The 13,966-nt window shown below is 44.3% G+C and overlaps 1 protein-coding gene across 1 annotated transcript in view; it reads right to left on the minus strand.

Moving 5' to 3' along the window:
- Positions 1–4,234: 4,234 nt before the first annotated feature.
- Positions 4,235–13,966, minus strand: part of LOC146063528 (nephrocystin-1-like) — a 204,840-nt gene continuing 195,108 nt past the window's right edge. The window contains exons 19-21 of the mRNA XM_083175967.1: positions 13,268–13,341; positions 8,432–8,476; positions 4,235–4,681 (exon numbers count right to left, since the gene is read on the minus strand). Coding sequence (XP_083032093.1) covers positions 4,400–4,681; positions 8,432–8,476; positions 13,268–13,341 — 401 coding nt within the window. The 3' untranslated portion in view covers positions 4,235–4,399. The remainder of the gene's footprint in view (positions 4,682–8,431; positions 8,477–13,267; positions 13,342–13,966) is intronic.

Below are 13,966 nucleotides of genomic sequence, written 5' to 3' on the forward strand. Positions count from 1 at the left end.
TGTAATGTGTGGACACCTTAACATTTGTATGTCAGCATCTTCACCAGTTATTCCCAAACTAGGGGCATTGGGATATTTGCAGGGGTGCCTTGGATTGGTGGTCCAGAGCCAGTTTAGATTATTTATGGTCAATGCAATAGGTAAAACCAGAACTGGCGGCTGCGAATAATAAAATATGTGGGCAAACAAAAAATATCTGGTCCCTCACCACAAGTGAACTGAAGGATGACATAAAAACACAATGCACTTCATTTAATATTTTTTCTAGAAATGTGTAGAAAGGTTTGGCCTTGTGGTGCCACGGAAAATATTCTGATACTCTAAGGCAGGCATTCCCAACCACGGTCCTCAAGGCACACCAACAGTGCAGGTTTTAGTGATATCCAGGCTTCAGCACAGATGGTTTAATCAGAATCCCTCAGATACTAATTAAGTCACCTGTGCTCAAGCCTGGATATCTACAAAACCTGCACTGTTGGTGTGCCTTGAGGACCGTGGTTGGGAATGCCTGCTCTAAGGTGTCGTTATTTATCTTCACCATGTTTGCTACATTTCCCTGTGTTATGAACTCCCCAACCAGAATTGACATACGATTGTAAGAGGGGGCTGCTGCTAACCGCGATGCCGGCACCCCCGTGGCCGATCCCTGATGCAGTCCCTGCACCGGTACAATGCAGGTGACAGACACTGGGACCAGAACATGTGCAGTATCGTCCTCAGTACATATACCACCATTTTCTATGGGCTGCTTCAGCTGCAGCCCATAGAAGCCCAGTTACGGTCCTGGCACCTGTACAAAGCAGGTGACTGATGAGGCACACAGGAGACCAGCCACTGCCTTCCCAGCACATAAGAGACCCACCTTTGCTGATGCTGGAGCGCAGGAGACCAGCATCTGCCGGAGGTGGCGTTGGGGCACAGGTAACCCCCATCTTTGTTTCTCATCATCCCCTTTTCTTTTCTCTCTTCCCCTGCCCCCTCTTTCTCTCAACAGTATCTCATTCCACCTCACCTCTCTTTTTATCTCACTCTTCTTTGCTGATTCTAGTATCTCTCTCCTCTCCACTTCTTTACCCACGCTTCCCCTTCTCTCTGACAATCTCTGCCTGTCTTTCTCTCTCTCCCTGACAGCCACTCTCTCACCCCCTTTCTCTATCCGGCCAACCACTCTCTTTCCCTGTCTCTTCCTGAACACCCCCCCCCCTCTCTCTCTCTCTATTTCTCTCTCATTCCCTGACACCCCCTATCTCCATCTTCCTCTCCTTGACACCCTCACTCTCTCCCCGTCTCTCCTCCTTTCTCTCCATGACACTCTCTTTCTCTTTCCTCCATGTAATTTTCTCACTCCTGCTTGCATCCCACCCCATTCTCCATTACACTCCGTCTCTCGCTCCTCTCTCTTTCTCCCATTCTCTCTTTTTCCATGAAGTCCTATCTCTCGTCCTGACCACCCTTCTTTTTTTACGATGCTCTCTTGGGGCGGGATGTGCCAAGCAGTGGCAGTACATCCTGCAGCTCTATGTACCAACATATGCGATGAGCAACACAAAGGGCAGCTCTTCCAATCAAAGCTTCCCCTTGCGATACCCGCCACTGCTTGTACTTCCGCATCTGTGAAGATCAAATTTTATATACATTTTAAAAGTGACCTAAATCTGCCAACATCGACATTGAGTATCATGATCTAAATTGCCTATGGATTAGAAACATTTAAAATTGTAGTTGATTTTGGTCGATTCATAATAGCGAAAGGTCTGTCGATTTTGTCAGTAGAATTCAAAATTGACTGCAAATAGACCTCTAACTCTGCACGAAAGTGTGTCTGAGGCTGTCCTCCATACCTACAAAACCAACATTTCTTGCTGCAATACAGGAATGGCAATACAGATTTTGATTTCCGGAGATAACTGGTGCAATTAAATCAACATTGGGGTATTTTTCGAACTTAGAGCATAGTTGCCATCTTTATGGCTACTACTGTACCTCCCAAGAGGGGGTAGCCAGGTTGGCACAGTGGTGGGTGATGCAAGGGGCATAGCTTGACATAATGGGTGGCAAGAGGCTTGGCTGGGGGTGCAGCTGCATATTTGTGTCATCATTGCCACACCCCTCACTGTACAATGCCAAGATTATCTGCTTCCCAGTCCAACACTTGCTGAGTGCCGTGAATAGCAGGGTGAGGACAGCTCTGGGATACTTGCCTAATGATCCAGGAAGCAGGAGTGCCACACGATTTTCAGGAGCCTTCAGACAGCTCCAGGAAGATAGACAAGTATGAGTATTGAGCAATATCCAGGTTCTTGGTCTAGTTATTAGCCTTTTAATCTGGTTGAAGTTGCTTATCAGGTGCAAGCTCTGTAGACATGGGAAATGTGGTCACATCTAGTTTTTGAAGATCTGCATTTTCCCATTAGTACAGTACATCCCACCCAGTATGTGAAACCACCAGATAGCAAGGCCACTGGGTTCCGACATTTTGGAGGTAGGAACCGTTCCCCCTCCGTCCGCTCACCTTACCCTGTTGTCTGTCCCTGCCTGCATCACTAAAGGAAACAACCTGGTAGAGCAGTGGGAAACCCAGCTGTCTCAGAGCAGGTCCATCCATTCGCGGCACGGCTATTTCAAATTACATGCCAGATCACGACTCATGAGCCATTCGGAGCTCGTGGTCCAATAGCCAATCAGGAGCCACCGCTGCCTGATTGGCTGCTGGGCTGCGAGGTCCAATAAGCTCGCAAGTCCGCACGGCTATTTCAAATGACGCGCTGGCTCGCAACTCGTGAGCCAATTGGAGCTCGAGGCCTGGCAATTAGATGGATGGACCTTATCTGAGACAGCTGGGTTTCCCATCGCTTTACCTGGTTGTCTCCTTTATGGCACAGTGAAGTACACACAGTAACTTCCCCCTGGCACTGTGCATGTAACTTCTAGCACCAAACATGTAACCACTGGCACCGCGTATGTAACCACTGGCACCAAGCATGTAACCCCTGGCACTGAGCATGTAACTCCTGTCAAAGAGCATGAAACCCCTGGCATAGCGCAAGAAACCCCTGGCATAGCGCAAGAAACCCGTGGCAAAGAGCATGTAACCCTGCCATCGAGCAAGTAAACCGTAGCAATAAGCATGTAGGTAAGCGGCACTTATATGAAATAATATGTAATGGGCATTATGGTGTGCATAATCCCCTGTCCCACAAAACCATGCCCTAAATCTTTCCTGCGTGCCTATGGTGTGTACTGATCCATTTATTTTAGGTGTTTTGTAGTTTTGCACTGTGGAGCATGTCTGAAATAGCAGTGCGCGTTCGCATCTGCGACCACGCCCGCGTTCCTTACCCACTCGCTGGTGTGTCCTGTGGCGCAGGTCCCTGTCCTGCACTGTCCCTGGGTATTCTCCATGGCAAGATCTGGGTGGCATTACCCTGGATTCTGGTCAGCGTCCCACGCCGCATGGGCGCCGCCATGACACCCGTGATCACATGACTCTGTCTGCCAATAGTTTTCCTGTGACCTTGATACTCTGACCTGCGCACTGATCCATGTGATCAAGGTGTGCACAGGTACTTCCTGGAATTGATTGGTGCGGTGACTTGCAGCCAATCACAGGCCAGCAGGGGGGATATAGTTGAGGCCTCAGGCCCATCCTCCCCACCTTGAACAACTTGTCTGATCCCTGTGTTCAACCAGTCATCAGCGTCCAAGGCTCCAGGTCCCTTTCCAGAGTCCCTGTGGTTCACCTGTGCATTCTGCTGCTGCTGTCTCCTGCTGCTATTAAAGCTCCCTAGTATTCTCCACCTGCCAGGTTACCTTCCTCGCTGTTTACCATCTCCAGCTCCCAAGGGAAGAGGATAGAGCACGCCAGCATCCCCCAACAGAGTTTGCTACCGGTCCTTAAAGGGCGATACCACCTTTGACTCCCAAGTCGACACAAGCGTCAACTCTACAGTTTCCTGTGCATTCCACCACCACTCCAGGACCACTTTAAGAACTGCCTGAATGTATATAAGTGGGTGAGTTGTAAGAGTTTTGATTGCTACATTATAACCACACTGTACGATATAGTTCAGGAATCCATTTATGTTATACCAACATTATTATTTTTCATTGCCCCATTTCTTCACTATGAGGACTACAGAATGTGCTTTTAACCAACTAGTAAATTACAAAGATAAGTTTATTTGTAATTTAATAAACTTTTTATAAGAAATTACAAAACAACAATACATTATAGTAATACTATCAGCATTAATCAACAAATGCATAAAAAATATTCGAGAAAAAACACATTTCATGTATAAATAATCAGTTCTAATGTGATTCAGATGAATAAATAAACAATATCAGTAACATTTAGGAACATATTCATTTCAGATTGATTATTCTTATGTTGCTATTGTCATATTATGGTAACAGATGTCCTCGCTGCATCAGGAAAGTCGTATGTTATTTCTGATATGTCAAATGGCTTGTGAAGGCCATCAGGGGACAGCAGGAAGTGGCAGGCTCCTCCTCCTTTCTCCCGGTTGTGCTTTAGGAAATCAGAAATTGCTTTCCAGCGAGCAGCTTCCGTCTCTTCTTCTGCCCATCTAGGTGCCTGCATGAATGTTGATTCCAGAAGAGCGTAAGCAGTGTCATGATACACTTGGATGAATGCATTTTTTATGAACTCTGTATCTCGCTGTAGAGGAAATGCAAGGTTTGGTATGTAAATAAGTGGTAATGGTAAGGTAAATCTGTACCACAAATAAAACTGCACAATGGGCCTGATTCAGTTAGGATCTCATAAGATAAGCTACATGCAGCAGCTGATCATATGCGATCTTTAAGCAATGCAAATGCAGGAGGAGGTGCATACCACCCCAGCCTGCATTTGTGATGGAACAGTGATGCTTTTGCAGTTTAGAGGAACATCACAAACATCACACGCAATGCTTCTCTGCAAAGACAACCTTTTGTAAGTCTAACCTTACTCAGAAGCCAAGGAAACTAGGTCAAGCGGCTCAGTTCTTGGCCTGGCCACTCCCAGAAAATAGGGTTGACACACCCCGTTTTTGGGAAAGCCGGCTGTCCCCAGTGAATGGCTTTACCTGTGAATCAGGCCGAAGAGTTTGCTGATATGCAATGCAATCGCAGGACTGGTCCTGTGCATGTGCAGAATGGGTCGTGCGCAGTACAGCAACATCGGCATAATGCTTGATGGATCATTTATTAAACAGTATTAGCCCCAATGTTTGCGACACAGATCTCTAAAAATATCACCATAATACAGTAAATATAATTCCAAATAAAGTTCAGATACAAAGACAATAAGCAGAGTTTACACATTTATTCTGCATCTTACCTAGTATTGATGAGTAAGCAGGTGTTTGCCCGGGGTTTACTACACAAGGAAAAGGCTGTATAATTGATAACCAGATACTTTCCCTGCGCGAAAACCCTGTGGCTAAATCCCACCGCATCCCCCACATTTTACAGTAATTATGTACTGGAGTGGCACCTTGTGGCCTACACAGACGCCCAGAGCATCATGACGTCACTTATTCAGAGGACTAACCGCACATATGGGGGGAAAAATCCCCCTGCTCCAGGACAGCTCATATAATTTTGTTTATGAAGATAGAGATAGCGGGAAGTAATATAGAAGCAACTATGGGCCTTATTTTGGTTCACTCTTTCTGACAAAATCCTTCTTAGATGGACAAAACCATGTGCACTGCAGGGGGGTAGATATAAAATGTGCAGAGAGAATTCGATTTGGGTGAGTTATTTTGTTTCTGTGCAGGGTAAATACAGACTGCTTTATTTTTACACTGCAATATAGATCTCACTTTGTAGTAAAACCCCTCCCAAATCTAATTCTCTCTGCACAAGTATCATCTGCCCCACCTGCAGTGCACATGGTTTTGTCCATCTAAGAAGGATTTTGTCAGAAAGAGTGAACCAAAATAAGGCCCTATGTCTTTATATGCAGAGGCTGTGCTAAAACAGTACGGATGGTGTAATGGTTATCATTTCTGCCTCACAGCGCTGAGGTCATGGGTTCAATTCCCACCATGGCTCTAACTGTGCGGAGTTTGTATATTCTCCCCGTACTTGCGTGGGTTTCCTCCTGGTACTCCGGTTTCCTACCACAATCCAAAAATATACTGGTAGGTTAATTGACTCCAAACAAAATTAACCCTAGAATGTCTGTGTGCGTGTATATGTGGTAGGGAATACAGATTGTAAGCTCCACTGGGGCAGGGACTGATGTGAATGTTCGAATATTCTCTGTAAAGCGCTGCGGAATATGTGTGCGCTATATAAGAAACTGTTAATAAATAAATAAATTAAACATTTAAAAAACACAAAAGGCATTCTTAGTTACAGACGCTCATTGAAGGCTACTCGGATCCGCTCACTACATCCAAAGATGCAGCACTGGATCCTTTTTGTGAACATGAGACATCTATTTACCCATGTTACTGAGGATATCTGCTAAACCCACACAGGTGGGCCCAATGATGCTGTATCCAAAGCCACAGCCACTGGCTCCAGCATGCCCAGGAAATGCTGTCCATCTCCATGACCCCAAACGGCTGCAGACTATCACTCACCTGAGGTCTGCAGTGACACTACAAAGAACATTGTAGGAATGCATGTACACATGTGCAGTGCTGCTCTTGTGCAAATTATGAAATATCAGCTATTCCTAAATATCAGATTAAAGCATATATTATATACTAGGTGATTCATCGCGCCCATCATACCGTCGTAAGGGGCTGCGCCCCCTTAATTTGTGAACGTTTGTATATGAGAAATATGGTTAGAATTATATGAAAATTGCCATGTATTGCAACTTGGGTGTCCGCGAATCGCGGGAGGGGGGTTGCGGGGGGGTTCTTTTTGCTGCGAATCAGGGGGGGGGGTGTTTTTGCCTCGAATCGCGGGAGGGGGGGGGTCACGGGGGTGTTTTTTCCGCAATTGCGGGAGGTCGTGGGGGAGGGGGGTGTTTTTGCAGTGAGTCGCGGGAGGGGGGGTCGCGGGGGGGTTGCCGCAAATCGCGGGAGGGGGGGGTCGCGGGGGGCGCTCACCTGGTGGCTGTGGAGTAGCAGCGCTGGGCAACATGGGGAGGCAGAGGGTGTCTGGCACTGTCTGTGGGCTCACTGGGCTGGTTCTCTGTCATGTGAGTCAGTCATGTGAGTCAGAGGCTCCACCCAGCGTTATACACACACTCACACACTTTGAGTGACAGATGTAGCCAAATATATAAGAGAAGGCGGTGTGTGGGTGTCAATATTTATCTTGCCTCTGGGCATCTGGGGCAAACTTACGCTCCCGGAACTGACCTTTGCAGCTGACTGAAGGCTTAAGCTGTGTACACATGGTGCAATATATTGCTCAGTGTCCAGTTTTCATCAGCGACCAGAGCTGGTCGCTAATGAACAGGAGACTATGCCGGGAGAGCTGCAGAGGGAACAGCTGATCGTAGGAGCAAGCTCTTGCGACCAGCGACCATTAGGAGTCTAAACACAGGAGCGCGCACCCGGTGATTTATTGCTGCAGCACAAATCACTAGCAATATGGTCGCTCAGCGACCATATTGCCAGCGATATTGCACCGTGTGTGCACAGCTTTAGAAAATATTGCGTTGGACAGATATGCCCAACTGATCAATATTTTCTCTATGGTCAACCACACACACACACATACATACATACACACACACACACTGCAATTATTTGGCCGATCCGACGATATCGGGCAGATCAGCAAACTAATTGTAGCGTGAATGCCCAGCATTACTTGTGTTTAGAGACTTACTGGATTAGTCCCTGGCAAATAAAAAAGTAACAAACCACATTTGTTCCATGTTTTCGGATTTGCTGTCTACATTGCCAAATGTTGTATTTGATATATTTTCAAAAAATTCAATAAACAAATAATACAAAAAAAAGTAACAAACCAAAACATTGACTAGTTTTTAGATTATGAATAACACTACAGGAATAACTGTAATGACCAATTAATTACAATATTATATTTAGGATACTGTATATAGTTTTTTTCATTAATGACAAAACATGAATTATGTGCAGACACAGCGAACCATTCAGTCCATGAAATGAAAAACATGGAACCTCCATGTGACCTGATGGCTGTTTGGGTAGTAAAGGGTATACAAAGAATAATTTTGGGGGTGCTAATGTAAAAGGTTATCGGAAATGTGGGCTCTTCGTTCGTTTGGGTGCTTTGAGAGTTTGAATCAAATGACGATTAGCATAAACAGATTTTTGTGATATACAGAAAATATATACAGTATTAGTATTAGATCACGTGATCTGACTGGAAATGGTCACTTCTGGCTCCATACATGTGTAGTAATGAATGAATAGAGGACTAATTGTTAGTGGATATCAGATCTTCAGAAATACCATTATTTAATTACCTTTTCTGACCTCTTTAAAGAGTTCTCTTTTTCTGCCCATCCACTCTGAAAGCACAGAAAATAAAATGTAAAGGATTTATATGCCATTGTTACCATTTACATTGATACATTGTTGCCATTTACATTGTTACATTTATGGAGCACCAGTATACTACATAGCACTGGACAATGGCGACATAGGACACATGTTACATTACGGTGGCTCCCAGTAGCACACACAGCTCAATAAGAGGCTCCATGATGCGGAAGAGCAACCTAAAGTTTGCACAGCTAAAGTACCATGTATGTTCTGTGGTTATATATATATATATATATATATATATATATATATATATATATATATATATATACACAATACCCAATAATCCACCATGCGCTGAAATTATAGGTCAATTATTATCAAATGAAATTGGCTGCCTCACCACAGTGTCCCCCGAGGGTTAAGGGACCAAAACAGATAGTATACAACACAATTGTGGTGTGGCGCCTAAATGTCCATACAGTGAATGATCCGCTGTCAAGTGAAGCAAGAGGAGACGAAAAGTCCAATTTCTTATTTTATTGTAGTAGATCTTGTTGTCACAGATAACATATGTACATGAGCCCAACGCGTTTCGTCTATAACGACTTCATCAGGGGAACAAAGCAATATATGTTCAGAGGAGAAAAAAACTCCCCAGAATTCCTTGAGGGATACTGGTCCCTTTAAATTTCAAATTTGGTCTCTTATGCTTTAATGAGTACTCGATATTAAATTCGATATTTTCATCCAAAGTGCGTGTATATGCCGACAGGTAAAAACAACCCTCTAAGGGTTAAAAAACTGGGATTCCTTCCCTGTATTTAAGAGTCTCCAATATGAGCCAATACTGAAGTCTAACAATTGCTTCTCCAGAGTTTGGTGAATAGATCTCTCTCCAAGGGATCTCCTTCTCCTACAGGGAAAGGCTTTCCCTGTAGGAGAAGGAGATCCCTTGGAGAGAGATCTATTCACCAAACTCTGGAGAAGCGATTGTTAGACTTCAGTATTGGCTCATATTGGAGACTCTTAAATACAGGGAAGGAATCCCAGTTTTTTAACCCTTAGAGGGTTGTTTTTACCTGTCGGCATATACACGCACTTTGGATGAAAATATCGAATTTAATATCGAGTACTCATTAAAGCATAAGAGACCAAATTTGAAATTTAAAGGGACCAGTATCCCTCAAGGAATTCTGGGGAGTTTTTTTTCTCCTCTGAAGATATATTGCTTTGTTCCCCTGATGAAGTCGTTATAGACGAAACGCGTTGGGCTCATGTACATATGTTATCTGTGACAACAAGATCTACTACAATAAAATAAGAAATTGGACTTTTCGTCTCCTCTTGCTTCACTTGACAGCGGATCATTCACTGTATGGACATTTAGGCACCACACCACAATTGTGTTGTGTATATATATATATATATATATATATATATGTGTGTGTGTGCTCTCTCATGGGTAATCATTTAAAGGCATTTCCCAAAAAAATTGCTGCTATATAATGTCTCTAGTATTTTAACAATGCTTGTGTCTGTACATTACATTTGTGATACATTAAAACCCCTAAAAACCACAAATTGTACATACTAAAAATACAGTTAAATTTATGTTTATTTAGGGATTTATGTATTTTGTTCCATGCAGAATAAATACTGGCTGCTTTTGCATGCAACACTGAGCATATTTATTTTTAAAGTGAAAATATTATTTGCATTTGGACACCTCTCTCCCATTTCTAAATCTCTCTCCACCTGTTGCATCTGTCCCATCTGCAGTACAGTATGGTATTACTACCCAGGTGCATAGCTACAGCATTTGTGCTCTATTTTTACAATGTACTATACATGAGAACCTAAAGTCAGTAACAAATTAAAAGCATTACACAAGTGATATAAAAATGAGAGGGATCGTTTAATACCCTTAATATTAAATGCTTCAAATTTTATAAGGTACTTAACATACCTATTATGCTAATTAGTTCAGTCTTGTATGGCAGAGTACAACATACCATCAAATGATAAACATAATGACATATTATCTGTTGCAATGGCAAAATAACAAAATCAGGTGAATAAAAGCCAAGAAAGACACTGTAATCTTATGCTGCGGCGTTCCCGATATGGGTACAAATCATTGGACAGACAGCAACTAGGTCGACAAGCATTAGGTCGACACCACTAGTTCGCCATGCAGGAAGGTCGACACAGGTTAGGCCGATAGTGTCATTAGGTCAACAAGCATTACTTCGGCACCCATTGTCAACGCCACCCCCACTATCAATGCCAACCCGAAGCGTGGCGAGCGCAGCGAGCCCGTGAGGGGTGGCGGTACGCCTCCTCCGACCTTTTCATACCCCCATTATCCACGTCGGAGTTGATTTTAGATAGTGTGGCGAGCGCAGAGAGCTACCGAGCCCGAAGCGGGGCGAGCCCACGCAAGGGGACACGGATTACTTTATATGTATTCCACGTCCCCATTTGTTGGCATGCAATGCTATGGGATATTTAATTGTACAAGCACTCCTGTTAATTTAATGGGAATATCGCATTGCACACCACTAAGTACGGTTTGCGATGGGCGCCGTGCTAGGAAACAAGTACCTTCACTTTTTTTGTCCCGAATGTCGACACAGTCGACATGGACACTGAAACTTAGCACCGCTGCGCTCACCATGCTTCGGGCACGCTGCCTCGCTATGCTCGGCACACTATTTTATTCTCCCACCACCCCCTAGTGGATGGTAGGGCATGACATACCGCCTGTCGGCACATGTCGGCTCAAGAAAAAAAGAGTAAAAACTAGGCGGAGGGTTAGGACTAGGCACTAAAGGGAGGTTAAACTTCAGGAAAAGGGGGTTGGGGTAGACACAAGACGGAGTTAAGGTAATGCTGTGGGAAAGGGAGGGTTAGGGCTAAGAAGTGGGGTTCAGCTATGGAAGGAAAGAGTTAGGGCTAGGCACTAGGGGGGAGTTTAGGCATTGGGAGGTGATGGCTAGGGCTAGTCACTGCACATGAATGAGTAAATGTTTGTGGACATAGCCTTTACAAAAAAACAAACCAGAATTTAAAAATAAAATATGCTGACAGTTGTGTCCGCATACACTCAATACAAGATGCCCACTGAGCAACTCTGAGACTTAAGGCCCATACAGACACTACATGATGCCTTAATGATGATGAACGACCCCATTATAAATCACCTCCTGAACAACCCAGAAGGACTTCGTTCAGGGTCGTTCAGGAGGTGAATCTTTCAACATCGTCTAGTGTTTATGCTGTGAATGATGGACGACTACAAACGATGCGCGTACCCGTGGGGCGTTATAGACCATAGCCATCGTCCATGCATGCAGGTCAATTTGGCTATGGTCGTTAACATTGTTTGTTATAGAAATAGAAAAAGGACCTGCATCGTTTGTGGTCGTTTGTCATCCGTCGTGCACCAGTGATCACCTGCAATGCTGAGGTCTTTCATTTTCACTTCAAGGGTGAAAATTAACGATGGTAGTTAACGATGTGACACATCGTTGTGTGTGTATGGACCTTTAGTGTACAATCTCTAAACAGTCTTATTTGCCACGCAGATGCAGCAAACATGTCCTAGAGACACTAGGCTGCTATTTTAACTGCATAGGATTTAGTGTTAAACATGAAGTCACAGATGAAGCAGCACCCGCTGCATTGTAGCTGCATTCGCTCACAGATAAACAAATGTCATACATCAGATGGCTCTGCATAATCTAGCAAAGTCGTTTTCTGGCTCACATTTGTTTTATTTACCTAAGATGCACACTTTTAGTGAGGAAGACAGAGGAATTGGTGCACGGAGGAGGAGCCCAGTACACAGTACACACAGGGCCTGATTTACAGTTGCATGCACCTTGCTTGGACAGACAGATCAGGGGTAATAATAATATTCAAGAGCAGTACTATAATGGTATACCTCCCAAAATTGTTGGGGGGGGGAATAGGGACTCCGCTGAGCTAGCCCCCGAAAAGGGGGATGGCCTCAGCTGAAGGGGGTGTGGCTTCATCAGGATGTTCTCACTGCAAGCCACACCCTGTTTCCATCACTATGGGGTCATGGCCATTGCATTGAGCAGAGCAGCGAGGGACAGTTAGACTTCCAACTGCCCCACCACCACGGGACACTGCTGACTGTGAGACACTGCTGCCCACATGTGAGATAGCGGGACAGCCCCAAAAACTTGGAACAGTTGGGAGGTATGTAATGTAATGGTGCACAGAAGAAGTTAGGCTGCCTACTGCGCATCTCAGATAGATATACAGTAAATATGGTTCAAGATTTAAGGTAATGATGATGGTTGTCACATTTATATAATAGATTTAAAGTTTTACTCTCCTTAAGATATACAGAACACAAAATACAGGCATGGAATCGGTGTGGCCATTGCTTCCTTATTTTCAAGTATACACACGTGTGTACTGAAAAAGGGGACTGCCTTACCCTGATATGTAGAGAAGTTTAAATATCTTTTGTTTCACTGACTAAAAGCCCTGGAGTTCCGCCCACTTTTTTTGTTGTTGTTTAGCATGATCCCATCACTAATCAGGCAGGTTATCTTGACCCAATCAGTGGCCGCCCATTTATTTGAATGGGAGTTTTGAAATATTGAGAAAAACCATCAAGAATTTTTAGAAGCGCTGTCCAGACACCAGATAGATATTTGAAAATATATTTTAATTCAACAATTTCTTCTAAGAACTCAATACAAGACTAAAACACTTCTATTAAACATGTAGTGTTTCACTTCTTATTAAGCTATATACTCTGTGTTTGAATGACATACCCTCAGAGCATCTATGACATCAGTCTGCTCCATGAGTCTTGGGAAAGTGGCCAGAACAGGGTTGCAAATCAAATCTGAAATAAAGAGCAATGTAACATAAGAATGCAGCAAATCAGACAGCAACATCTGTGGAACACAATCCAGGAATCATTTCATCTTAGCACCAGCTCACAAAGGCAACTGGTTTGCTCTATAGCTTTAAAAAGGAGACATGCTGGTAAGGTATAAGAGAATATAATTAGCACTGTGGTAGACTACAGTGGGCTATATGATCACATTTTTTTTATATTATTAGTGTTAAACTTTCTTATATAAGGAAAGTCTGTGTCTAACACCACTGTTTACCTAGGTCAGTGGCGTAACTATAGAGGGTGCTGGGGATGCAGCTGCTATGGGGCTCTGAGGCTTGGGGGGCCCCAAGACAATCCCCTGTACCCTCTATAGTTAAATAATGACCACTAGCTGTAGAAAAAAAGAGCCCAAGCGATTAGGGGAGCAGGACAGGCACTGACGCGTCCAGGAGCAGGGGAACATCGCTGGCGGAAGCAGGGGATCTGACCAGCGCCAACAGGTGCAATAGAACAGTTACGGCAGCAAGTGACCTGCAGTGGTAGAAGCAAGGGGTTGTGTGCAGAAGATCAGTGCCGGGCGGAGCGGGAGACTGGCGCAGCCGGGAGCATGGGAACCGGCCTCGCTCAA

Source organism: Crinia signifera, chromosome 3 (genome assembly GCF_055691185.1).
Source record: "Crinia signifera chromosome 3, ASM5569118v1, whole genome shotgun sequence".
Lineage (NCBI taxonomy): Eukaryota > Metazoa > Chordata > Amphibia > Anura > Myobatrachidae > Crinia > Crinia signifera.